The sequence below is a fragment of the Corythoichthys intestinalis genome, chromosome 17 (assembly GCF_030265065.1).
Source record: "Corythoichthys intestinalis isolate RoL2023-P3 chromosome 17, ASM3026506v1, whole genome shotgun sequence".
NCBI classification, from domain to species: Eukaryota; Metazoa; Chordata; class Actinopteri; order Syngnathiformes; family Syngnathidae; genus Corythoichthys; species Corythoichthys intestinalis.
The window spans coordinates 38,968,404-38,995,414 of NC_080411.1; the positions used below are offsets into that span (position 1 = coordinate 38,968,404).

Here is a 27,011-nt window from a genome sequence, read left to right on the forward strand (position 1 = left end):
TTATTTTTTGATTGAAAATTTTACAAATTTTATTAAAACGAAAACATTAAGAGGGGTTTCAATATAAAATTTCTATAACTTGTACTAACATTTATCTTTTAAGAACTACAAGTCTTTCTATCCATGGATTGCTTTAACAGAATGTTAATAATGTTAATGACATCTTGTTGATTTTTTGTTATAATAAACAAATACAGTCCTTATGTACCGTATGTAGAATGCAGAGGTTGCGCTAGACTTTTTCGTTGTCTGTCATTTTGACTGACAGGGTCATAAAAATCCGGTCATAATCTATTTTTACCCGTCACTTAAATATTTAAAATGATGATAATGACATTGTGGTGACCCTTTGTTTGGCATAATTCACCTTCCGTACTTGTGTGTCCATTTGCCCGAGCGCGTTACCGGCTACGACAGTCCCGTGACAGAGACACTTAAGAGCCGCGCACGGTCCCCTCACTATCCACTCGCTCTCGCTATATGATTGGCCGAAGAGTCGAAATGCTCTCCCGTGAAATGCCTGTTAAAAATGTTCCCGTTGTTACTTCTTGCGTTCGCTTATAAGTGCCCATTTAAAAAGGAAAAGCGATGGATGATACTACACACAGAGCGTATTATTAACAAATGTTAAAGTTGTATAATCATATAGCGAGAATAAGGAACGTCACTGACAAGCGCAGGCCCCCGCGAGTGGATAGTGAGGGGAATAGGATAGTGCGCCTACAGCTAACAAGACTCTTAACATTGCATACCGCTTCAACATATTCAATAGTATTTAGTTTTCATTCATTTTAAATTAATATTCTGTCCGAACAAGCTTAACAGAGAATCCACACCGTGCCATCACACATCAAGCAGATGAATATGTAACTTTTTCTCCGCAGTGACAAAAACAGCTGACTGTGGCCCCAGTAGCTAGGTAGCCTACCATATGTAGCATATGGAACAATGAAATTAACAGTTCACCTGCTGTGGCCTGAACGTATCTCACACTTTGCTCCTGGTGCGCATGGACTTGAATTGCGTGCCCGCTTGTGCAGTCCCTGTTTTTTCACCTCTTTTATCAACACCATCGTCGTTTTGGAGCTTTTTGAAGAAACTTCGGACACTCAGTTGCCTTGACATTTTTTCAGAGTAAGGCCAACGACGTCATGCATCAAGAGAGACAATAGCTAATTAATATGCTCACTCGCCACCCTGTGGTCTGGGGTGTGAATTGCAACCGGTCAAAATGACGGATGGACTTCAGTTTCTTCCGTCACCGTTTTAAAAAATCGGTCAACGACGGAAAATATTCGGTTAACGCAACCCCTGGTAGAATGTATATATCCATCTTGTGTCTTATCTTTCCATTCCAACAATAATTTACAGAAAAATATGGCATATTTTATAGATGGTTTGAATTGCGATTAATTACGATTAATTAATTTTTAAGCTGTAATCAACTTGATTAAAAATGTTAATCGTTTGACAGCCCTAATTATTATTCCAAATTTTATTCATAATTTATTTGTTTTGCTCTGTGTAATTGCTATTTGCAATAGTAGCAGCAGCATTTATTAAGGATTTAGTGTAGGTTTTCGGGCTGTGGAACGAATTAATGAAATTATAATGTATTCTTATGGGAAAATCCTGTTCGACATACTGTACAACCATTTTAACTTACTAACAAGGTCCTGGAAGAATTAACTTCGTAAGAAGAGGAACCACTGTAGTCGTAGTGCAGGTCTAACCATCTATTCTAACTTATTAATACAGCTGTGTGGGATTTGGAATTTCATTTTTTTTTTTTTTTTTTTTTAATAGAACATGGCAACTATGAGCACTTTTGTTTGGCCAGTGTGATTGGTCATGTCTGCTTTTTAATCTTCCTTTATTTGGACTGAAATTTGGATTCATGTTTTTGTGCATACATAAGTGCTAACACAATGAACTGCTACTTGCTAAAAGTGTAATCCAAAAACTAAACAAAATAAAAAAAGCTGAATGACATCTCCATTCTGTTGTAGTGCACGAGCAAACTTTGTCTCATCAGATGTCTTGCTTTAATCTGATGAATGATGGGGTTTGAGGGTGTGGCTCCAATTCATGGCAACAGTGCACGCCCCTCAAGCAGCAGATCAGTTTGTGTAATTTATTTATATTTCTCACTGCCGTCTGTCTCCTCATCTTCGCTTCCTCATTGCACTAAATTAAGGAAGAGAGAAGGAAGGCTCGTTAAAATATAAAAGCCCTCCATTAAAAATGTACGCAACCATCTCTTTCTCTCGGTGCTGCCATTTTACATTGGGGATCTCGGTAGTGATGAAAGGGAGAGATTGGAGGAAGAAAAGACAGAGAAAAGGATGAGTGTCAAATCATAAATAAGGGAGCACACAAATGTATGTCTGGACAGATGGAAGACAATATACGCTAACACTGAATAACACTCACCATGGCCAGCGACGCACGGCCGACATTTTGTGATACAAAACATTTTGTGCATGCGGCAAGAGGGGACGTTGGCATGTGGTTGGCAAGACCTTGTTAGCCAGTGGGATTAACAATCAGACAGAGAGAGAAGGTACAATGTAAGCTTCTAACAAATGCTAACCATTTTAATTATCTGCATGTTACTTTCACTAACTTTATGACCAACGGTAATAATAACTTTTAGTTCGATATAATTGCTTGATCTGATTTCATAATCTACACAACTACAAAGCTAAAAAGCTTTGCTATTGTTGCAACTGCTGTACTCGCTGCCGTTGTGATTTAAAAAAAGAAAGAAAAAAAAAAAACGGAAGGTAACACTTTACAATAAAGGTCCCTTAATTAACATTAGTTAATGCATGTTTAGACAATAACTGATGTTTAAGTTACTTTATAATAATTGAATATAATCCCTTATCTAACATTAATTCACATATTAATTAACATTAATTGATGCATAAGATATCACTTTGAATATTTTTTTATTGTATTCAATAAAATATATCCAAATCCTTGGTCGGGATTGCATCAACTTCATTCATTTGAACTATTAATGTTTCAGCATATCTGCTACCCAAGGGACACATGTGTTACACTTTACAAAGTTTCCAAACTGTAATAATCAACTTTGTTTAAATAATACAGCAGTGGTGGAATGCATTGAAGTAAAAGTAATTTGTTATTGTACTTAAGTACATTTTTGTGTATCTGTACTAGAGTACAAATTCCACTGCATTTTACAATAGATATCTATACTTTTTACTCGACTAATTTTCAAATTTTCGCCTGCGCTGCACGTTCTTTTAGTATGTTTTCTTTTTTTTTTCTCATCGTGAATTGATAGTTACGTTTTCATGCCTCTACTATACCATAACTGAGCATTAGAGGCAGCCACACGAGTACAAGCAAGATTAGGCAGGTGAACAAGATATTGACCAATTAAAACCACCAAACTCTTGTGCAGTAGGCATCTGATGGTTGCTTGCAATCTCCCATTAAGCGGAGATTTTGAGCTTGTGAAGCTTCTGTTTACATTGTAGCATAGACTTCATAATGATATTGACGGGTCAGATTCGACCTTCACTGCGCCACACCTTCAATTAGGTGGCCATTCCACAATCCGCTTCATTTGTTCGCATTCGGTCGCAGTTAGTCAACACATGCAGCAATCCAACGCCGGTTTTAATTGGATTTAGGTTAAAAGGGTACGAAAGCTGTACCGCATGCAAACAAGAAGGATTGTCTCAAGATTGATTTGTCAAAGGATTCAACATAATTATTATATTTTTCGTTTTTTCACAAGAATTTTCAACGTAAAAAGCTCTTTGTTGTAAGGCTGCCAGACTAGCATCATTCTTCGACATATTTACATAAAATAAACACCAACTACATGTTTTTTTTTTTTTTTTTGCTTTTAACCAAGATTCGAGACTGTTTCACATCCATATCTGTAAAGAATTCAGGGATTTAAGCATTTATTCACAATACTTTTCAACGGAAAACCTCTGTTTACATATGGCGGCCGCCACATTGACTAACAGACTAATACTGTACTTCGACATATTTACGTAAAATAAATGCTAACCGCACGTTTTTGTTTTTTTTTTTTTTGTTTTTTTTTTTGCTTTTAACCAAGAATCAAAATGGTTTTACGTCCATATCTATAAAGGATTCAGGGATTTAAGCATTTATTCACAAGAATATTCAACGAAAAAAGCTCTTTGTCTGTGATGCTTTTAATCAAGAATCGAAACAGTTTTACGTCCATTTCCATAAAGAATTCAGGCATTTAAGCATTTATTCACGAGAATTTTCAACAAAAAAAAGCTCTTTGTCTGTGATTCCACTCGATCAGCTTTGACGGCCACGCCAACAATGCAGGCCCCCTATTAATCGGCCCCGCGCCCCGTGTCCCGTCAATATCACTATGAAGTCTATGAGTGCAGTAAATGTTATTGCTTTTTTTTTCCATTCTGCAATTTTAAATGAAACTGAAGTATGTGTGTATATTTACATACTTTACATTTTTTGCATTGGGAGAAAATACTTTTACTTTTTACTTGGGAAGTAAATTTTACAGCAAGTACTTTTGTACTGTTACTTAAGTAATTTTTTTCTTAGATAGTTGCACTTTTACTGAAGCAATTGTTTGCCCTTGTATCTGTACTTTTGCTTAAATGAAAAAAAAAAAAGTATTTCATCCACCACTGCTTATGAGGCACCTGTACGCATATTTTAAGATACTGGGGAACTAACATTATTAAATAATACAGTACTTAAAGTTAGGTTCACAGCACCCAATAACTTACAGAGCAATGTTTCCCAATTTGGAAGAATATATTCCCTTACTCGAACCAGTATGTTTTGCGTGGTGTACCTGAATGCACCGCTTTAGAGGTTTTATTTTCACTTTTTATGTTCTGTTGGAATTAGCTGCGGTTGGCGTGTTGTGCTGCACAAGTTCTGAAATAATGATTCAAAACATGACGAAGCTGGCGATTTATTTGGCGTTGTGATAATTATTGTCACCTCAATTTATAAAGACTGGTGAACGGAGGTCTAAGGAGGACCGTCGAGATTGTAGACATTCTACGGTCTTATTGTTGAGCCAGTTCACGGACGCGCACACCACGCTCATATTTTTCTCTGATTTCCATCTTCATTTAAATGGTAAGCGTCACATTTTTCCTTTTTTCACCACCTGCACTAACATTCTTGGAACCCGTAATGATTTCTCTCACAACAAAATCCACCGTGCATCCATCTTGCTGGTTAACAAAGAAACTTGCGGCGCTATCATAAATCGTCATATTTCAAGCATGTCGTCGGATATAGAAACAAATGGCAAGTCAAGTTTTACGTTGGATGTCGAAAAGATCGCGTGTCGAAGCAATCGTATGTCTGTTGAGTTACCACTGTCTATGTGAATTAATGTTAAGTTTTGCAGTATATATATTTTTTAAAGGCACTTAACCATTAGTTTAGTTACTGTCTTGTTATGCATTAACTAATGCCAATTAATATATGAATTATTATTATGTTACTTAAACATTATTGTCTAAAAATGCATTAACTAATGCTAATTAAGGGACTCTTATTGTAAAGTGTAACGAAATGGAATTTTGTGTTAATATGATTATTATTCAAAAATGTCCCCCAAAATGGTCTGATTTTCTCCTTCAACACTCCATTTTTTACGCTCAGTGACTGGTTTGCCCAATGAGCCAACTCTGCCCTTGGGATAACATCTGCAACTACCCCTAAGGCTTCAACTGCTGGCCACTAAATTAATCACAGTAAATGAATATGTTTATGGCAATTTCAGTATGCAGTAGCTGTGCATGAGGAGTACATAATTTTTGTAATATTAATAATAACAGTATTATAAAAATCTGTTACACACTAACAAGTAAAACAGCATGTAAAGGGATACTAGGGCTGTCGACTATATCAAAGCACATGAACCACATCAACCAAGAAGTATTACAGTAAGCCTCCAAAATATAGCAAATCTTACCTTCAAAATTATAGAAGACCATTAGGACGTAAAACCGAAAACACTAACGATTTGTACTGCAGTGTTGGACAACTCTTCATAAACTATTTTACTATAGTAACTTTTGGTTATTCCAGGACAACAGGGAGCGAACATGTGTCACCACTAGGAAGTTTACTTGGCACTAAGCCTGCACAATATATCGTTTGAATATTGGTATCGCAATGTGCGCATGCGCAATAGTCACATCGCAGGACGTGTTTTTGTTTTTAGTTCGTTTTGAGCAAGTTAACTTTTGTTTTACTTCATAAAAGGAGCAAGTGTGCAGATCCTGGATCCCTTTTATATACAGCTAACCTGGATTTAATGGCATCATATAAATTGGGGATGTCGCCGATCCGATATCGGAAATCGGGTTGACCGCGCCATTTTTCAGAGGCTCGGAGTCTGGTGAAAAGGATCGGGTTTTTAATTAAAAGATTTATATTCATGTTTTTCTGCTTCATGCTTGTACAGCGCCACAGCCTCTGACCCTCCATCCTGCCAAGCACTGCGTGTTTGGTACTTAACGTTAACGATGATTGACAGATTTGTAGCTTTGATCTAGCCAGAGAAGTTTCGGTACCTCTAAGATCCAGTGTTGTTTTTGGCAGCCATTTTTAATTTTCATCTTAGTCTAGTCTTTTTGACGAAAATACTTATTAGTATAAATAAATAAAGGTTTCCAATAATTTCGAATGAACATGACAGACGAGCACATAACTGTAGAGTTTACAACAGGGATGCCCAAGTCCGGTCCTCGAGAGCCCCTATCCAGCTTGTTTTCCATGTCTCCCTCCTCCAACACACCTGAATCAAATAATCAGGATCGTTATAATGCTCCTGCAGAGCTTGCTGATGAGCTGATCATTTGATTCAGGCGTGTTGGAGGAGGGAGACATGGAAAACAAGCTGGATAGGGGCTCTCGAGGACCGGACTTGGGCACCCCTGGTCTACAAGGACATAACTATTTTCATAATAATACATACTCAGCAAGAAAACAGCACATTATTTGCAATTAAATTAACTCACCTGGACGCTACGAACTGTATGTAAAATGTTTTCCAAGAGTTTAAGAAGACAACAATTTACCGCACTAAATGTTTATACTAGCGCGAACGCTATGCTAGCACGAGCGCTATGCTAACGCCACAACTTAGTTGAGTGTGTGATGATCACTCAGCACAGACCTTTAAAGGCTAAAGCAACATTACATAGTCAAGATAAGAAAACCAAACTTACCAAGCAGCACCTAACACATGTTTCACAAAAGGAGTTTAGAATGGGCACACTCTTAAGCCTGTATGTGGGGCAATGGGGGTGGGGAGCGCTCTGTATGTCACATGAGTGACACGACCAAACGCTGCTAAATCTGTTCTAACTACACATACAATAAGAAAAATCACACGTTGTCAATTTATGACGGAAACTATGGTGAATTTTCATCTCGTTTTCGTGTTGTCAGACGACAACTGGCACCATCTCGTTATTATGTTTTAGTCCCAGTCATCGTGACGTCATCGTCATGAAAAAAATTGTTCGTTGACGAACAATTTTGAAATTTTTTGAAATTTTGAGTTAAAATATTTGCATTATCAACATTGTTGGCGAAAACAATACTGCTAGGATCAAAGGCACAAATGTGTTAATCATCGTTAAACTTGCAGCCCAGTCTAAGTGTGCTATGCCAACTCATTCATTGTGTAAGTGAAAGGCTGTTCTGGGCAGCGTGAGCGTCAAAGCGTGAGTGAATTTGAGTGGACACAAGCATTTTTCTACATTATTCTTGTTTAAAAATAATTACCAATATGAAGGTGGGATGTGGTTAGCACGTCTACCTCACAGTTCTGGGATTGTGAGTATAATTCCAGCTTTGGACTTCCTGTGTGGAGATTCCATGTTCTTCCCAGGCCTGTGTGGGTTTTTTCCCGTGTTTCTGCCATGTCCCAAAAAACGTGCATGGTATGATGATTGAACAGTCCGTAGGTGTGAATGTGTGCGTGAATGGTTTTGGTGTCTATATGTGCCGTGTGACTGGCTGGCAACCCTTTCAGGGTGTACCCCACCTTCTGCCTGGAGTTAGCTGTGATAAGCTCCAGCACCTCCGCAACCCACATGAGGGTAAGCGGTTCAGAAGATGAATGAATGGAGGAATTATATGAATGTTATAAAGAGTAATTAAAGTATGGAATTAAAGGTGATGCAATGCAAAATATGGGTGCGCCTACATTTTGTGCTGGTGGCCCTTTAGAAAAAAGTGCAGAAGTGTGGAGCCTATTCCAAACAGCTATTCAAGTTATTTGGTGAAAATTCTTCTGGTTTTAATATCGCAATATAATATTCTAAACCCCCCCCCAAAAATTATAATGATATTTTTTTTCCAATATCGTTCAGGCCTACTTGGCACTGAATGCTTTATGGGTAAGTGTTGCGTGCAAAGAGCCCTTTAATTTCTGCGCGCTGGAGAAAGTAGCTGTGCCCCAACATGCCCTTGTTGTTTTTATTAAAGAGGAGCTACTGTGTATTTAAAACAGTTAACAAGAGTTTCTAGGTAAAATTAATTACAGCTCCAGGGCAGAAACATGTAACAAAAATATATATATGGCAGAAAACACTCAGGTGACTTGAACTTTCGCTCTGATACCCCAAATTTTGCCAGATTTCAAAATTGTCCTATATGCATGTGTGATACATCATTGGAAAGCTTAAAATCTCAATTTTGATTCGATCAAAAAACTCTGTGTAGCATGTCTCACCGGGTGTTAATACACAGCTGTGAATGGCCAGAGCCAGACTTTTGGGGGATTTTATGGGTGTTCCACGTTAATATAATAAGGGTTGCAATGCAGAAATTGTAGACATCAAGGAGTGGTCGAGATTTTCTTTTTCAAATATTTACCCTTTTAAACGTTTTTTTTTTAATTTATTTTTTTTATTTTCCTTTTCTTGGATCGATTATTTATCATCTAAAATATCGGGGGAAATGCAGCAGTAACAAAACAAACACACTTAAGCGATAGTTATGAGGTAGATATCCGTGACCTATTTACAGACACCATTTTTTTCATTGTGACATAATTTGTTCAAATGTTTAAAATATGCGAGTGAACAATTTTTTAAGTCTTTTTTTCCAACTAAATATTAGACTTCAATTAATGATTCTAAGCTAAAAATGATAGACATTTTGAAAAATAAATATAATTGCTTACCTTCTTTTTATGGCTGGGTTGAAACAAAAGCAGTTATGCGGTGACTGTAAACAGAGGTCTCCAGGGTAAAACGGCCAAATTAAAAATAGTTCGGGGGCTTAATGCACCGCGATGCTGCTATAGTAGCATATATACATATTGTTCTATCAAACACAAAAGTTCTTTTGGCTTAAAATACAGCAGTTTATTTTAAAGAGGTGTGCAACAGCAGAAACTGCTTTTTCAGCCTTGTCTGTGTTTTCTGCAATACATATATTTATAAATAAATATATAAAACTCCAAAAATGCAATTTATGGACAAATTGCTTGGGAATGCTTTGCTCTCCCATGAGTCACTTCAAGTAGATTTTCGGTTATTTCCTATTCAGTTCGGGCCATTTTCTGGTCACTTATTTCATTTGATGTCGACTTCACTCAGCTCCCAGTTTAAAAGAAATTAACGTCTATAGTTGTCAGTGGCAGTTAATTTTAGTTCACATCTCTGTTAATTTAACTTACATGTCACTCCAAGTGGATTTTGCACATTTCAAGGCATTAGAGGATCACTGCCTGTACATTTTGGATGTCAAATATATACAGTGTGTGTAAATTATGTGAATTGGATTTTTTTTTTTAAACGTAGGATGAGATACATTTTTGAGATTTGAAATTTTTTTTTAGCCATTGGAAATGAATGGGACTTTTTGTGTGTGTGTGTGTCTATAAAAACCCAATTTTACGGACGCTTCTATTTATTTAGTATGTAATATATCAAAAATGTTAATTTAGTTTTCCTTTTTTTTTTTTTTTTTTTTTTTTAATAATTTTAATTTTAAATAATTTATTTTATTTGTTCATCATGTTGTTATCAAAAATCAAAATAATACATTTGTGACACTGATAGTGTCAACTGCTTATACATTATGAAGTACAGTACTGTACAACATGTTTCACGAGTCCCAATTGTTTTGTTGATTTGTTCAAAGTTAAACAACTAGCTAACTCCTCAAAATCGGGGTTTAAGGGCATTTTTCTTAAGGATGCTGACAAGATGCTTGGCATCATACACAAATGCACACACGCACATGCACGTACACACAAAAACGCACTTAGTGAGAGCCCATCTCATGCCAAAACAGTGAGTCCCCGCTGGAAACTGCTCGGTGCCCTGGGAATTAGAAATCCCACAATCAAACATATGGGCATTAAGATAATTGTCAGTTGTTGTTGTCGTGTGCGTGCGCGTGCGTGCGTGTCCGACAGATGGATAGGACTCAGCCAAGCACGCACACGCATTCATTCACACACATGCACCCCACTTACTGTATGCCCCTGCAAACACCAAGGAACAATGAGAGACCACACAAATCGAAAACATACATGTCATGACATGCAGATATGACGGGATATGCTGTCATGGAAGTTTGGGCTCTTAGAAAGGTCGATAATGCCCTCAACAGGCCAAAGATAGAACTACTACACGGATGGAAAAATGAATGAATGCCAGTTTTCAGCGCTGACAAATGTGCAAATTGCTGTCTACCAAGGACGTAGGTCAAGGACGAACCTAATTAATTGATAGGCTAAATGATCAATGCAAAATACATCTTTATTGACCTGTACTAACTTTCATGTGTATTGGTTCAGGTGATACACCGTTCGATTCAAACCTTTGTTTTCAAAAACTACTAAAGAATAATTTTGAAAATTTCCTGAATAAATGTCTGGATTTTATTAGCAAATTTAAATTGCAATATTTAAACACAACTTATTTTAACATACATAATAAATGCACACTTGTTAATCATCTCTTAAACATTTGTCTTATGACCACTCAACATTGTATGTCTAAGTAAATAAATATAACTGGAAAAAACAATTCTGTGAATGTCTGTATCAGGGTGATTTGAAGCTGGGAAATTGGAAAGTCAATGATACAAAAAAAAAAAAAAAAAAACTTGAAGATTCTATTAGCACTACCAATTATTTTTATTACATTCAGATTTACATTTACCCCTTTTCACCTGCTCAATGTGCTGGTCGATTTCCCCCTTCAAACGCACGTTTGATTGGCTGATGACTTGCATTCATTTTAAATGTATTTATTTTCTACATTATTTGTTTAAAACAAATATATATATGGCAGAAAACACTCAGGTTACTTGAAGTTCCGCTCTGACACCCCAATTTGGCTAAATTTCAAAATTGTCCGACATGCACATGTGATACATCATTGGAAAGCTTAAAATCTCAATTTTCTGGGGGAAGAAAAATTTTGAACTGGACGGCATTTAAAAAAAATAAAAATTAAACAGCAAAAACCTAACTGGAAGTGAGAGCACACGAGAGCAGAATTAAAGACGCCACGATTTTAACGAGATATTGTCGCGTACTTACCTTGTTTCGATCCAAAAACTCCATGTAGCATGTATCATCGAGTGTCAAGACACATATGTGAAAGGCCGCAGCCGGATTTTTGGCCGATTTTATGGGTGAAACGTAATATAACAAAGGTCACGATGCAGAAATCGCAGACATCAAGGAGTGGTAGAGATGTAATTTTTCATATATTTACCCTTTTAAACTTTTTTTTTTTTTTTTCAATTTTCCTTTGTTTGGATTGATTATTTATCATCTAAAACATTGGGGAAAATGTGACAGTAATGGGAAAAAAAGATTAAGCGATAGTTATGAGGTACATATCCGTGACTTTTTACAGACGCTAATTTTTTCAATATGACATCATTTGTTTTGAAGTTTAAAATATGAGAGTGGATAATTTTTTAAAGTTGTTTTTTTTTCTTTAAACTAAATATTAGACATAGATTAATGATTCTAAGCTAAAAAGGAGAGACATTTCGAATAATAAATACAATTACTTTTTATGCCTGGGTTGAAACAAAAATGGTTGTGCGACTTCTGTAAACGGGGATTTCCAGGGTAAAACGGACAAATTAAAAATAATTCGGGGACTTAATGCACCATGATTCTGCTATGGCAGCATATAGACATATTGTTCTATCAAACACAACAGTTACTTTGGTACAGCAGTTTATTTTAAAGATGGGTGCAAGAGCAGAAACTGCTTTTTCAGCCTTGTCTGTGTTTTCCGCCAAAGCAAAATGTCTGCAGCCTTTGCAGACATTTTTTTCCAGATAATCATACATTAATCATAGTCAAAATAAAAACGTTTGATTTTTTTCTTGAGTTTAGCTGTGCTTGTGGACAAGAGCAGTAGTGTTTATCCGAAGGAAGGCTCCATTTTTGTTTATTTTTGTTATACCCCGACTAAGAAGTTTTTTCAATTATGTTTATTTATTTAGACAGACAATGTTGAGTGGTTTAGTTGGACAAATGTTTATTTTTTGCATTCATGGATAGTTAACAGAATATTAACAAGTGTGTATTTATTTTGTATGTTTCTGTCATGAAAATTCGGGCAGGCAGGTTGTGTGAACCCAAATGCAGGAAAACAAAAGCAGCCAGGCAGGTGGCGGTGATCTAAAAAAAAAACGTTTTAATAATAACTAACAAAAACACAAAGTACAACCAAATGTTCTGGGGCTCAAAAAGGCAAGGTTCAAACAAAACTTACTTTATTGGAGGGACTACTACACGAGAAACTCGGAGCTGATATACACACACAGAGAAGGGGTAATGACACAACGAGGAAAAGATGAGCACAGGAGGATGCAGATTGGAGGATACACTAGGAGCAGGAACACCAGATGAAATCAATGGGCAATCACAGGGACAAGTCACACTAGGAGGAAACCAACACAAAACCTAACAGTTAATATATGTTCAAATCTTCCCATTTGAATTTGCTAATAAATTCCAGACATTTATTCTGGAATTTTTCAAAATGTTTCTTTACTAGTTTTTGAAAATAAAGGTTTGAGTGTATCACCTGAACCAATACACGTGAAAGTTATTGTGAGTCAATACAGATTGATTTTGCATTGATCATTTAACCTATCAATTAAATAGGTTCATATTTGTGAGAAATGTAGCCCTGACCCAATCTGTTTGGTCTTATTAATGTCCCATCCCCAGAAAATGTGTACATGGACGTCATGCTGTTATATTGTCCCTACCAATGCTGAGACCAAACCTACATCCTTTGATTGATGCATTTTATTTGATATGGTCCAAGTGGACAGCGTACGTTAAACCAATGAGAATTGATTTCAATTGACGCTCAAAAAAATGAGAACGAAACTAATTATGTTGGGTAAGAAAACAATACCCGATGTGCTCCAAAAATGTTTTAAATTGTTTTGTTTTGTTTTTTCCTCTTTGTCTCTTTTGTTCTTTCTTTGTAAGTCAATCATTTATTTTACTACTGTTTTCTTTAAAAGAAAAAAAAAAAAAAAGGAACCGTGAAATACAATCTTTTTATTCACTATTGTATGTACAATGTATACTATTTATGAGATTCAAATTAAGAAAAAAAAATGGATAAATATTATAAAAACGAAGCCTTCCTTCCGGTAAAACACTACTGCTTTTGTCCACAACCACAGTTAAACGCAGCAAAAAATGAAACTTTTTACCTCAGCTATGATTAATGAATCATTATGTGAAAAAATGTCTTCATAGACTGCAAATAAAAATATTTTAAATAAATAATGTAGAAAATAAATAAGTACATTTTAATTAAATGCAAGTCATTAGCCAATCAAATGTGCATTTCAGGGCACAAAATGAACCGGCACATTCAGCAAGTGTAAAGTCTGAACATAATGAAAATAATTCACTTAATATTGGTAAAGTCAATTCTATCCGTACATCATATGCAAAGACAATCCAAATTACCTATATAACTGAATGAATTATATAATGCAAATATGGTTGCTTAAAAGTAATGGGGTCTATTTGAGCATCCTGAAAAGGTTGTCCCTATGCGAACCTACGCCCTTGTTGCATACATTTAGTATATGTGGGTGAAAAAAAAATGGATGTATATTAAAACAAAATTTAAAAAATAAATTAAAACAATGCTATATACAGTAAATCATAGTGTTTAAATGTGAGATGTTTCAACACAAATAACTATAAATGTGTTCCTCTGGACAAAACTGCTGTGTGCAAACATTTATTTATTTATTATTAACGTACTGGTAACGGTATCATCTCTAGATGAAACGCTCCCGGTTAAATGTCAGCTGACCCAAGTGGTTACCCAAAGGTTAGGCTAAGTTTGAAACTAGTCACTATCCATGGTGGTCAGTCGTTTCATTTTTATTTTGCTCTTTTGTCTGCCTCACAGGTGAACTCTCACAGGGAAGACGGCAGCATGGGCGCTTTACGCGGTGGCCACTCGATGACGGGAGGTCAGGTGCCTCAGCTGCCTGCTCAGTCAGCCACCTCGCCAGACCTCAGTCAACCCGACCCTTACCGCAGTAAGTCCCAAGATGTGAAAGAATCTTGTGATGAAGGACTACAATTTAACCCAAAAAGCATCGTACTTTCATGTTGTAGTACGCAAAATGTACTTACCAGTATATATTTAGCATTTGAATTTTCAAGACTTGGTAAAATAATAATGGCCCATAAGATATTTGCGAACAGCCATGTTTGGTCAGTACCCTGAAAACAAAAGACAAAACTGTTGAAAGGAAAATATTGCAAGACACTACAAATACTGCATTTTTAATTCATTTTCAATTTCTATTGGAGATGAACAATAAATTAATTTACCATAAAGTTGAGGGGGAAAGAATTGAGATTAAGTCATCTCAGCCAAAAGGAGTCACATATTAAGTCAGATCTCAGCTGGCAAACCTCACATTTACTGAGCACTAAAACACTAAATAAATATATGGTATGAATATGAAGGAGGGAAGTGAATATGAGTGCAATGTGAAACAAATTAGCCCTGAGCTCTTTTTAAAGGCTGCAAATGAATTTGCTGGCAGCGAAGTTCAGCAAGCAGCCTCCACAGCCAAGTGGGTAATGCAGTGAGAGAGAGTGAAACACACACTCAGGCGGAAAAAAAGAGGGACATCACTCCTCATTTCACGCGCACACACACACATAGTGTATTGGAGGTGTTCAAGGCCATGGAAAAAAGGGGGTTATTAACTGTTCATGATGCAAAAAATAACAATAAAAATCTGTGATTTCAAAAAGGGACTTTCTATTCTATTTTTGCTTAAAATAATCTATTAAACTAGAATTGGCTTAGAATTACACAGTAAAATATGATAAGTTGACTTTACTTTAAATTTAAAAAATAAAACAAAATGCAAAACTTGCTGCCTTAAAAAATGTAAGTTACATTACTTATATCAATTAGAAGCAATTTACTAAATTATTTTGAGTTTTAAGAAGTCAAATTTACCTTAATTATTGGATTCTAGTAAATTGTTTATTTTGAGTTTGCAGTACTCAAAATAACTTGAATGAATTAGATTAGAATAACTTACTCATTGTGAGTTTCCAGTACTGAAATGATACCTTGGTTAGCTTTAGTGCTGCTCATTCATCATATGAATTTGAAGGCCATTTTTTTTAAATTCTTCAATATAAACAGCACATGCTAATTTCATTAATAACACATTTTCAAACAGTAATGACCCTACCCCCAAATAAATGAAAGGAGAACACTCAATTGGTTAATTTAGGGGAACAGTGTTGTTTTTGGCAGCCATTTTAATTTTAGTCTTTTGGATGAAAATACTAATTAGTCTTAGTCATATTCTAGTCATTTGAAATTGTGTTCGTCTTGTTTTAGTCAACAAAAACTCTTTCGAAAATTTTCAAAGTTTTAGTTCATGAATAAATAAATAAAGGTTTCCAACAATTTCGAATGAACATGACAGACGAGCACATAACTGTAGAGTCTACAAAGACGTCACCATTTTCATGATGATAAAACACACGAAGCAGGAATACAGAACAATATTTGCAATTAATTAAACTCACCTGGACGCCAAGAACTGTTTGAAAAATGTTTTCCAAGAGTTTAAGAAGACACCGAGTCACTGCACTAAATGCTAATGCTAACGCAAATGCTACAAGTAAGTTTAGTGTGTGATGATCACTCAGCACAAACCTAAGCAGGCTAAAGCAACATGGCATAGCCAAAATAAAAAATAAAAAAACTTAACAAGCAACACCGGTGTTCGGCCATTCCTTACTACACGGCGAAACGTGCTACACAATGCTCAGCGCGCTTGCGCATGCATCCACACGCATGCGCACATGGGTTAGAAGCGGCGAGTACTCACTATTTTTGTTTTTATTTAGTTATTTAGAACCTTTTCACTGCCTCACTTTTGCATGTATCACCCTCTCATACTTTTAACCATTGTGTTTTTTTGTGTTAGCTTTGAAGCAGTTGACCACATTTGTCATGTAGCGTATTTTAAACCGTCCTTATTTGATATAACTACATTTAAGTGTTTTCTGCAGGCATTTTTTAGTACGTTATTCCTGTATGCATCTAAACAAAACAAGTTTAGAGCGCACAGTAGTACCTTGGGTGTCAAATTCGACTAATGTAGCACGTTTCGCCGATGTAGGAGATTTTGGCAGAACACCGGAACATGTTTCACAAAAGCAGCCTGGAATGGGCACACACTTAAGCCTGTTTGTGTTTGCAGCACGTCACACTGCTAGCGTTTTAACTACACATACAATAAGAACATTTCACACATTGTGAATTTATGACGGAAACGACGTCGAATTTTCATCTCATTCTCATGTCGTCAGACCACAACTGGCATTCATCTCGTTAGTTTTTAGTCTCCCAAGACACATTTTCAGCGCACCACCGTGACGTAATCGTCATGAAAACACGAAAAAGACGACAAAAACAACACTGAAGGGGAATTAAACTATTTTAAAATGCTCAACAATGCATTTAAGACACAAGAGACACTGACTCTTGACACGCTGCTGAATGTTTTGTTAATGCTTGGTGTGAAATAAATAATCAATAGTATAACCTTTTATAGTATAACCAGAGCTCTCTTCACACCTTCACATCGATTTGGTAAGTAAATAATGTGGCGAGCGACGTGGACAAGAATGACCGAGACTGTTTTTTTTATGTTTGTTTTTACGACTTGCTGTTCTTGTGCTGCATACACCACATGACCCTAAGAAAAAACACACTTTATTGAACAGAATACACATAACATAACAACAGCAATAACTAATCTGTCGTGGTTGCCACAACTACCCATTATCCATTGCGGTGGAACATAAATAATAGTCGTTACAATATCTTACTTACCAAATCATTGTGAAGTAAGTAAAGTAAGTGAAAATGCTGAAGAGAGCTCTGGTAAACAGCGCGATTCCCTGTAGGACAAGTGCAGGAATGCCCAAAAGAACACTGGGTACAAAAAAAAATATTTTTTCTAATTTGACTTAACTGAGAAACATCAAGATAGGCATGTTTTCCAGCCCCAAATTACTTTATACCTATAAAAATTAGTCTTCACAACAGGTTGATAAAAATTGAGTTTGGTTCACTTATCATACTTAATTAAGTTATATATTAGCTAGAGCTGAAACGAGTAGTCGAGCAACTCGAGTAACTCGGGTTTAAAAACTGATCCGAGTAATTTTATTCACCTCGAGTAATCGTTTATTTTGACAGCTCTAAGCATCACGTTTTGCTAGGACTACTTTTAATGCGGGACAACGCGCTGTCACGTGCGGAGAGGAAGAAGGGGGGGAAAAAAAACCTTAACGCAGCCGACAGCCGCCACAAACGACGCCGACGTTGCTAAATACTAGCCCGCACAATGCTACATTGGTAACAGGTAGCGTCTGGTGCGTTTCATAGAGATCACATGTATGTTGAACTAGATGCAAAATGACAGACTCGGCCACGTCTGGGCAGCGTTTGTAAACAGCCGCCATCTGAAAGCAGTACAGCGCTAGGCGCTAATAAAGAGCGCTAAGCGCTAATAAATAAGATTAACGTTACTGTCGCTACTAGCTCACGTAACGTTAGCCCTGCGGAGGGCTAGGTTTCAATTAATTATGACCACTGTCGATGCGTGGCTAACGTGTCTTACATACAGGCTTTAACATAACATAGCATTGTGGAGTGATGAGGGTGTAAAATAAAAACTTAATCATGCTAACTATCAATTTTAGCTCAGTAGTCATTGCTGGATAAAACACCAAGTAGCACTGGTCCCTAATGTGCTCCAATACAGCCTGTATCATACATTTATTTTGAACACTGCAAAAACTCAAAATCCTATCGGACTTACAGTTTAGACTAACTTAAAACTTAACTAGAACTTAAAAATGGCTTGACACAAAGAGAAATTCAATTGAAACACGTGGGGAAAAAATCCTAACTTTTAAGTGATGTGTGTTATCATGCGTAACGGCATTTTTAGGTAAGATATATATATATATATATATATATATATATATATTTTTTTTTTTTTTAATAAGATCTAAAAGTTTTTTGAGTGAAAGCAGTGAATTAGTCTTTTTTTTTTTTTTTTTTAATTCTAGTTACATCTGAGATGCAATTGTTAGCTGTTTTCAACAATATACATCGAAAATAAAGACATTGATTGACTGAAAATGGTTCAAGATTAGATGAAATGTCTTGTTTTCCCATGTATATGTATAATTGCTCTTCACCTAAAAATATATTTGATTTATCCGATTACTCGATTAATCGATACAATTTTCAGTCGATTACTCGATTACTAAAATATTCGATAGCTGCAGCCCTAATATTAGCATTTACAATGTAGTGCATGAAGTACACCACCTCTTGGCCAAAGACAACTTAGATGGTCTCCATCTTACCTGTGACTGTACTAAATTGATTAAATGGAATAAACTACTACCATGACTTATTTACTAATTCATTATACAGAATATACAGAATATACATTAATCTGCATAATAATCTAATCAACAACACTGATTTTTTTACAATTCAAACACCACTTTATTCATTAAAATATAACACTCGCAAAATATATATATATATATATATATATATATATATATATTTTTTTTTTTTTTTTTTTTTTTTTTAATTTTGGTGGGTGTAGCAAAAAAAGAACAAAAGTAACCACATCCAATTAACTGACACAAATCCCCAAATTTACAAATGTGTCCTGTCTCCTCCCATTTCGGAGTTCATTCAAACATTCAGTAGCACAAAGTCACTTTCACATTAGGCTCATTGAAATGCATCTATTTGTCCACAAACTAACAGTAATTGTACTGACGCACACATGCAAGCCAAACACAGGCTGTCACTCAAAGTGAGCACAAAATGCCTCCAGTCAGGCAGACGGAGATTCAAAATGGCCGACAGTTGGTGGTGTATGTGTGGGAACAGAGGAGACTGTTCTGTGTTGACAGAGAATTTGGCAGCCTCCCAATTACCGATCCATACAGACGTCAAATAAAGACTTTACTGTTCTACTGAGAAGAAAGACAGACAGGAGGCTCGAGTCGCATTTACATTTGCACTACAGCTTGCATGCCGCCAACTTGCAGTCAAATTTTTGTTGCGCAAGTCTTCCTTTGTCAAACTAATCTTGCAATAAGTATTGATTGCATTCTAATAATATATTTTATTAAGAAATATTAATATTTGTTTTGACTTTTACAGATACAGTGGTAACTCTACTTACAAATGTCTCTACATACAGAATTTTCAGGTTAAGACACACTTCAACGGGAAAATATTGCCTATTGTAGTGAAATAAATTTCAGGACACGAAAGGCAAAAATACATTATGGCTGGTACTCGCAGCTCCCAGAGTTTACTGAATGTAATATACTTATACAGTAGCTGTTCTGCCATTGGCTATTGCCTAGCATTAATGACATCCAATTGGGTAAGAGGGACCTCTACTATTCCGGCGTCCTCTTCATTGGCCTCTCATGTTCCGACAGATTTAAATGAGTGTACAGTGATCCCTCGCTACTTCGCGCTTCAAACTTCGTGCTTTCAGTCCATTAAAAAATTATAATAATACAGATGAGCTGTCCCGAGCCGATCGCGTATGTCTCACTCTCGCTCCCTCCTTCCCTCTCCCTCGCTCTTTGTTCCCCAGGCAGGCAGTGCACGTGCAATGCAGTTGCTGATAAAGTTAACGATATTGACAGATGTTTGTGTTTGATCTTGCCAGAGTCACGCGCTTCAGAAGCTTCACATGCGTCAATCATCATTTAAGTTGATAAACAGTTGCTGTGGCAACTAATTGTCTGTCAGTGAGAGGATTTTGTGCGAGTGCTGCCTTGGAAGAGACAGGCTCCGTGTGTGCATTGTACGGGCGGGGGGATAAGGAAGCGCACGCTGGAATTAATGTGTGTGTGGGGCGAAGTTTGAGGCAGTCAGACGTATTGTGTTCGCCGCAAGGTGATCCTGAGCGCTTTGTAATTTCCACATGCCACTCCAAGAGTCACAATCAGTTTGTCTACTACTGTACAGTACTTTATTCTCATTTTTTAAAAAATTCGGTGGGATAGTAACATGTTTAAAAGTTATCATAATTATTACTGTTAAAGTGCTTAAAAATAATTTATGACAATATATATACGTATATATATATATATACGTATATATATATACGGTATATATATATATATATATATATATATATATATATATATATATATATATATATATATATATTGTACTTTCAGAGTTTTCAAGTTAAGAAACTACTTCCAGAACCAATTAGTTTTGTAAGTAGAGGTACCACTGTATATTGAAATCATAGTGTGTGTAAAAAAAAAATGTAGGAAAAATATGTTAGCCATAATACTCATATTTTTCATCATAAAGGTGCTCTGCTGTTTAGCAGCAAAGTATTATTGTAATGTTCAGGGTTTTTTTTTAAAGTGTTTTCACTGTCATAATTTGTAGTTTGGCATCCGATTCTGCACTCATGAGCATTTTTTTTTTTTTTTTTTTTTTTTTTTTGCCATTTTGAACTCTCTCTTTGTTCCTTTCAATTGAACACCTCTTCGTCTTTCTCTTGCAGCTCTGTCTGGAGGCCTTCAGGGCCAGAGCACGTCCTCCATCAGCTCAGAGATCAAGTCTGAGGACGAAGGAGACGAGAACCTCCTGCAGGACTCCAAACCCTTGGACCCCAAGAAGGAAGACATTGACAGCAAGGATCTCAAAGGAATTGATAGGTCAAGATCTAGGTAACCCGCCAACAACTTAGTTGTTCGCTTCTATCAAAACTCTCATTAGGCTGGTTTCTAAAATCACCTCAGTTCTAAGAGACCCTTCCGACTTGACAATTGCTATTAAGTTAAAAAAAAAAAAAAAAAAAATCTATTTTGTCTTGTTTTGTTTTTGTTGTTGAGAGAAGACTTTAACATGGGAGGGCTTAAAGTAGTGAGTGGTTTTGGAATCCAGCCTCCAGACTTTGATGAAGTGACCAAGTGTGACGAGAAGCAGCTAAATAAAGCTACGAATACTGAGGCATTTTGCTTGAAAACCACCAGGCAGCTCTGTTTGAGGAAACATGGCCGCTGCTAATTGATTTGAGTTAAGCCAGTGCTTTTGGCAGAGAAACACAGCGGCACTGTTGAGATAAAACAGAGGTTTCTGGTGGACAAGAAGCTCTTGTTTGATCCTGTTCGTCTCTCCATGGTCTTGAGCCTGGTTTTAACTGTTTCTCACACAGCAGAGTAGAATCCACCCTCAATTTTCTCAAAGAAGGGCTACGTTGCATTCATGGGATTGGAAATTAGCAGCCAAAGATGTTTGATCACAAATTGAGGTGCAATATCCAATTAATAGGTTCATGGTAAATTGATATAAACTAGAATTATGATACCGTTAATAAAACAATTAATTTTGTAAAATTGCAAACAATATAACTCACATTACATACAGTGGTATGAAAAAGTACCTGAACCTTTTGGAATTTCTCACATATCTGCATAAAATCACCATCAAATGTGAGCTGATGTTTTCCAAAATCACATAGGTGAAAAAAGCAATGTCTGCTTTAACTAAAACCACCCAAACATTTATAGGTTCATATTTTAATGAGGATAGTATGCAAACAATGACAGAAGGGGGGGAAATAAGTACGTGAATCCTCTGCCTAAGAAGACCTCATGAGCAATTGAAACCAATTTTGACCAGACGCTTTAAATGAGGTGCTTGCCCAATCACTAATGAGTGGTTTAAAGCTGCCCTGCCCACAATGAAGCACACACCTGGTAAGATTTGTCTTAATGAGAAGCATTGTCTGATGTGCATCATGGCTCGGTTAAAAGAGATGTCGGAAGACCTGTGATCAAGGATTGTTGATTTGTATAAAGCTGGTAAAGGATACAAAACAATCTCTAAACGTATGGATGTTCATCAATTGACAGTCAGAGAAGTTGTCTAAAAATGGAGAGAGTTTGACACTGTTGCTTCTCTCCCAAAGAGTGGCTTTCCACCAAAGATAATGCCAAGAGTTCAACGCAGAATACTCAAGAGAGGTAAAAAAGAACCTTAGAGTGTCTGCTAAAGAAATCACTGGCATAGTCCAAAATCTATGTACAAACATCAACTATATGCAAAACTATGGCCAAGAATGGGGTTCATGGGAGGACTGCAAAGAGGAAGCCAATGCTGTCTAAAAAAACATTGTTGCTTGTTTAATGTTCGCAAAAAGGCACTTGGACACTCCAGAGAGGTTTTGGCAAAATATTTTGTGGACTGATGAAACCAAAGTTGAAGTGTTTGGGAGTAGCACACAACGTCACGTGTGGAGGAAAAAGGGAACAGCGTACCAAGATCAACACCTCATCCCCACCGTGAAGCATGGTGGAGGGAGCATTATGATTTGGGTCTGTTTTGCTACCTCAGGGCCTGGACAACTTGCAATTATCAGTGGAAGAATGAATTTAAATGTTTATCAGGATGTTTTGCAGGAAAACCTGAGGCCGTCTTTCAGACAGTTGAAGGTAAAAAGAGGACGGATGCTGCAACAAGACAATGATCCAAAACACAGAAGTAAATCACCTTCAGAATGGTTTCAGAAGAACAAAAGACACGTTCTGGAGTGGCCAAGTCAAAGTCCATACTCGTACCCCATTGAGAAGCTGTGGCATGACCTAAGGGCAGCAATTCGTGCCAGAAATCCAGGAATCTGACTGCACTACAGCAGTTTTGTAGAGAACAATGGGCCAAGAGTAGTCCGAATGTGCCAGACTGATCTGCAGCTACCGAAAGTGTCTGGTTAAAGTTATTGCTGCCAAAGGGGGGTGGGTGCACAAAATATTAAATATTATCATTAGCTTACTTATTTATCCCCCTTCTGTCATTGTTTGCATGCTATCCTCATTAAAATATTAAAACTTATAAATGTTTGGGTGGTTTTAGTTAATGCAGACACTGCTTTTTTCATCTGTGTGATTTTGACAAAGATCAGCTCACATTTGATGGTGATTTTATGCAGAAATGTGAGAAATTCCAATAGGTTCATACCACTGTACATAACATTTCAAGTAAAGTTTATATTATTGTAAATATTGGCACAAATCACTATTTCAATTTTTCATCCCAGAATGCAGCTTAGCAACCTTCACTCCTCCAGTAATAAATACAATGTGATTATTTTTCACCTGGAGGTTAATTATAATCAGAACCATTTGGAACCCAAACCCAGAGACTTACACATGATGATGGCGGTCATGATAACATTTTCACAATCTCTATTTTTTTTCACCACTTGGTGAAAAGAAAAACCTTTCAACTGAACTTCCATCCTCAAATCTTACCCCCATACCCCAAACCCTTCCACCCGTCCTTCCTTTTCATCCCCATCTTTGGCCAACGTAGCAACAACGACGATGAGGACCTGTCTCCAGAGCAGAAGATGGAGAGGGAGCGGGAGCGGAGAATGGCCAACAATGCTCGAGAGCGCTTGCGAGTACGCGACATCAACGAAGCATTCAAGGAGCTCGGCAGGATGGTCCAGTTGCATTTGAAGAGCGATAAACCGCAGACCAAGTTACTTATTCTTCACCAGGCCGTGGCGGTTATTCTCAGTCTGGAGCAGCAAGTCAGAGGTCAGTGTATGTTTTGAATGTAACATTCTTAACTTTCATGATGGTTGAATTTGGGTTTTCATTATCTGTAAGATGTAATCATGAAAATAACTGAAATAAAACCAATATAAGAAGAAATCCAAAATTCTATGTAGTGAATCTACTCGCGTAAAACATATCATAAGGGTCAGTAAGCTTTTGAACCATATTGATGCAGTGATCCCTTTTTCTCGCGGGTATTGGGCTTACCCCCACCCCCAAGAAAAACAAAAATCCGTGAAGTAGAGGCTAAGCTTATTTACAACAACAAAAACAAAAATAGTAATATATCTATTTTTTTGTGGTGGTGGTGGTGGTGGTGGTGGGGAGGGGGTATTCAACGTATTTATTCATATTTAACAACCTTGGAAAGAGAAGTATAAGACATGTTTTTTCCCCAAACTGTTAATTTCAAAAAATAAATCCTATGTATATTTTGAGAAATGTTTTTTAATTATTGGAAATTAAATAATTATGATATGAATGAGATACACTGATGGCCAAAAGTATTGGCATCCCTGTAATTCTGTCAGATAATGATCAATTTATCCCAGAAAATTATTGCAATTACAAATGCTTTGGTAGTAATATCTTCATTTATTTTGCTTGAAATGAAACAACACAAAAGGGAATTTATTTTTATTATTATTTTTTTTATCATTATCATTTTACACAAAACTCCAAAAATGGACCGGACAAAAGTATTGGCACCCTCAGCCTAATACTTGGTAGCAAACCTTTAGACAAAATAATTGCGAACAACTGCTTCCTTATCCATCAATGAGTTTCTTACAATGCTCTGCTGGAATTTTAGACCATTCTTCTTTGGCCAACAGCTCCGGGTCAATAAGATTTGAAGGGTGCCTTCTCCAAACTGCCATTTTCAGATCTCTCCACAGGTGTTCTATGGGATTCAGGTCTGGACTCATTGCTGGCCACTTGAGAAGTCTCCAGTGCTTTCTCTCAAACCATCTTCTAGTGCTTTTTGAAGTGTGCTTTGGGTCATTGTCCTGCTGGATGACCCATGACCTCTGAGAGAGACCCAGCTTTCTCACACTGGGCCCTACATTATGCTTGAAAATTTGTTGGTAGTCTTCAGACTACCTAATGCCATGCACATGGTCAAGCAGTCCAGTGCCAGAGGTAGCATAGCAACCCCAAAACATCAGGAAACATCTGCCATGTTTGACCGTGGGGACTGTGTTCTTTCTTTTGAAGGCCTCGTTTTTTTTTTTCCTGTAAACTCTATGTTGATGCCTTTTCCCAAAAAGCTCTACTTTTGTCTCATCTGACCAGAGAACATTCTTATAAAACATTTTTGGCTTTCTCAGGTAAATTTCGGCAAACTCCAGCCTGGCTTTTTCATGTCTCTCGGTCAGGGTCTGGGTATCCTACCATAGAGTCCCTTTTCATTCAGACTCCGACGGTATAGTACGGGTTTACACTGTTGTACCCTAGGAATGCAGGACAGCTTGAACTTGTTTGGATATTAGTCAAGGTTCTTTATCCACCATCCGCACAATCTTTCGTTGAAATCTCTCGCCAATTTTTCTTTTTCGTCCACATCTAGGGAAATAAGCCACAGTGCCATGGGCTTTACACTTATTGATGTCACTGCACACGGTAGACACAGGAACATTCAGGTCTTTGGAGATCGACTTGTTGCCTTGAGATTGCCCATACTTCCTCACAATTTTGCTTCTCAACTCGTCGCACAGTTCTTTGATCTTCTTTCTTTTCTCCATGCTCAATGTGGTACACACAAGGACACAGGACAGAGGTTAAGTCAACTTTTATCCATTTCAACTGGCTGCCTGTGTAATTTAGTTTTTGCCACCACCTGTTATGTGGCAAAGGTAAGTAACAGGTGCTGTTCATTACATTACATCACATGATTTTTCAAAGAGTGCCAATACTTTTGTCTGGCCCATTTTTGGAGTTTTGTGAAAAATAATTATTAATTAATATTTTTCCCATTCTCTTTTGTGTTTTTTCATTGCAAGCAAAATAAATGAAGATTACTACCAAAGCATTTGTAATTGCAATCATTTTCTAGGAGAAATTGAGCATTATCTGACAGAATTGCAGGGATTCCAATACTTTTGGCCAGCAGTGTACGATTAAATGTTCAGACCCCTCCATGATTTCTAAGTGGGAGAACTTAATAAAATAACAGCGTGTTCAAATACGTATTTTCTTCACTGTTGGCTGATAAAGCATACTAGACCAGGAGAGGGCAGCAATGGCTTCTTTTTTTCATGATTGCTCCTCCTTGGCTTCAAGGTCACCATTGACTTGCTGATTCCTGGCAAAGGTGAATGTTTTAGCATGAACAATCCATCTGACAGTCTGTCTCCTCCCATTTCCAGAGAGAAACCTGAATCCGAAGGCAGCCTGTTTGAAACGCCGTGAAGAGGAGAAGGTCACCGTGGGATCAGACGGCACTCCCCTCTCACTAGCTGCAGCGCACCATGCCGCCATGGGCGATGGGTCGAACCCGTTGGGACAAATGTAAAATGCAGCAACATCCTCTCCCCCGTAAATGGTCAGAAGATTTCACTTATTCACTAATCTGCTGTTGTACCTTCAACTCAAAGCCAAATTTATGAATGTTGGGAATTATTTTGGCTTGCAACTAAAAATTTAAAACAAGAAAATGAAAGTTAGAATTCTTACAGAATTTGTTTTTGGACCTTTGAATAACTTATTGTGCCAAGAAAATTGAGAAAATGATCGAGATTTAAAAACGGGCAGAAAATTA

At 36.9% G+C, this 27,011-nt stretch overlaps 1 protein-coding gene across 7 annotated transcripts in view; it reads left to right on the forward strand.

Annotated features, from left to right (window-relative positions):
• LOC130905156 (transcription factor 4-like) overlaps positions 1-27,011 on the forward strand; it is a 356,325-nt gene that overhangs the window by 312,281 nt on the left and 17,033 nt on the right. For 2 of the 7 annotated variants that reach the window (XM_057818269.1, XM_057818272.1), the window contains 4 exons: positions 14,469-14,601; positions 21,193-21,358; positions 24,003-24,232; positions 26,620-26,795. In XM_057818269.1, the coding sequence (XP_057674252.1) occupies positions 14,469-14,601; positions 21,193-21,358; positions 24,003-24,232; positions 26,620-26,765 (675 nt within the window). In that variant the 3' untranslated portion in view covers positions 26,766-26,795. The remainder of the gene's footprint in view (positions 1-14,468; positions 14,602-21,192; positions 21,359-24,002; positions 24,233-26,619; positions 26,796-27,011) is intronic. The other 5 variants (XM_057818267.1, XM_057818271.1, XM_057818270.1 and 2 more) reach the window with 3 other exon arrangements.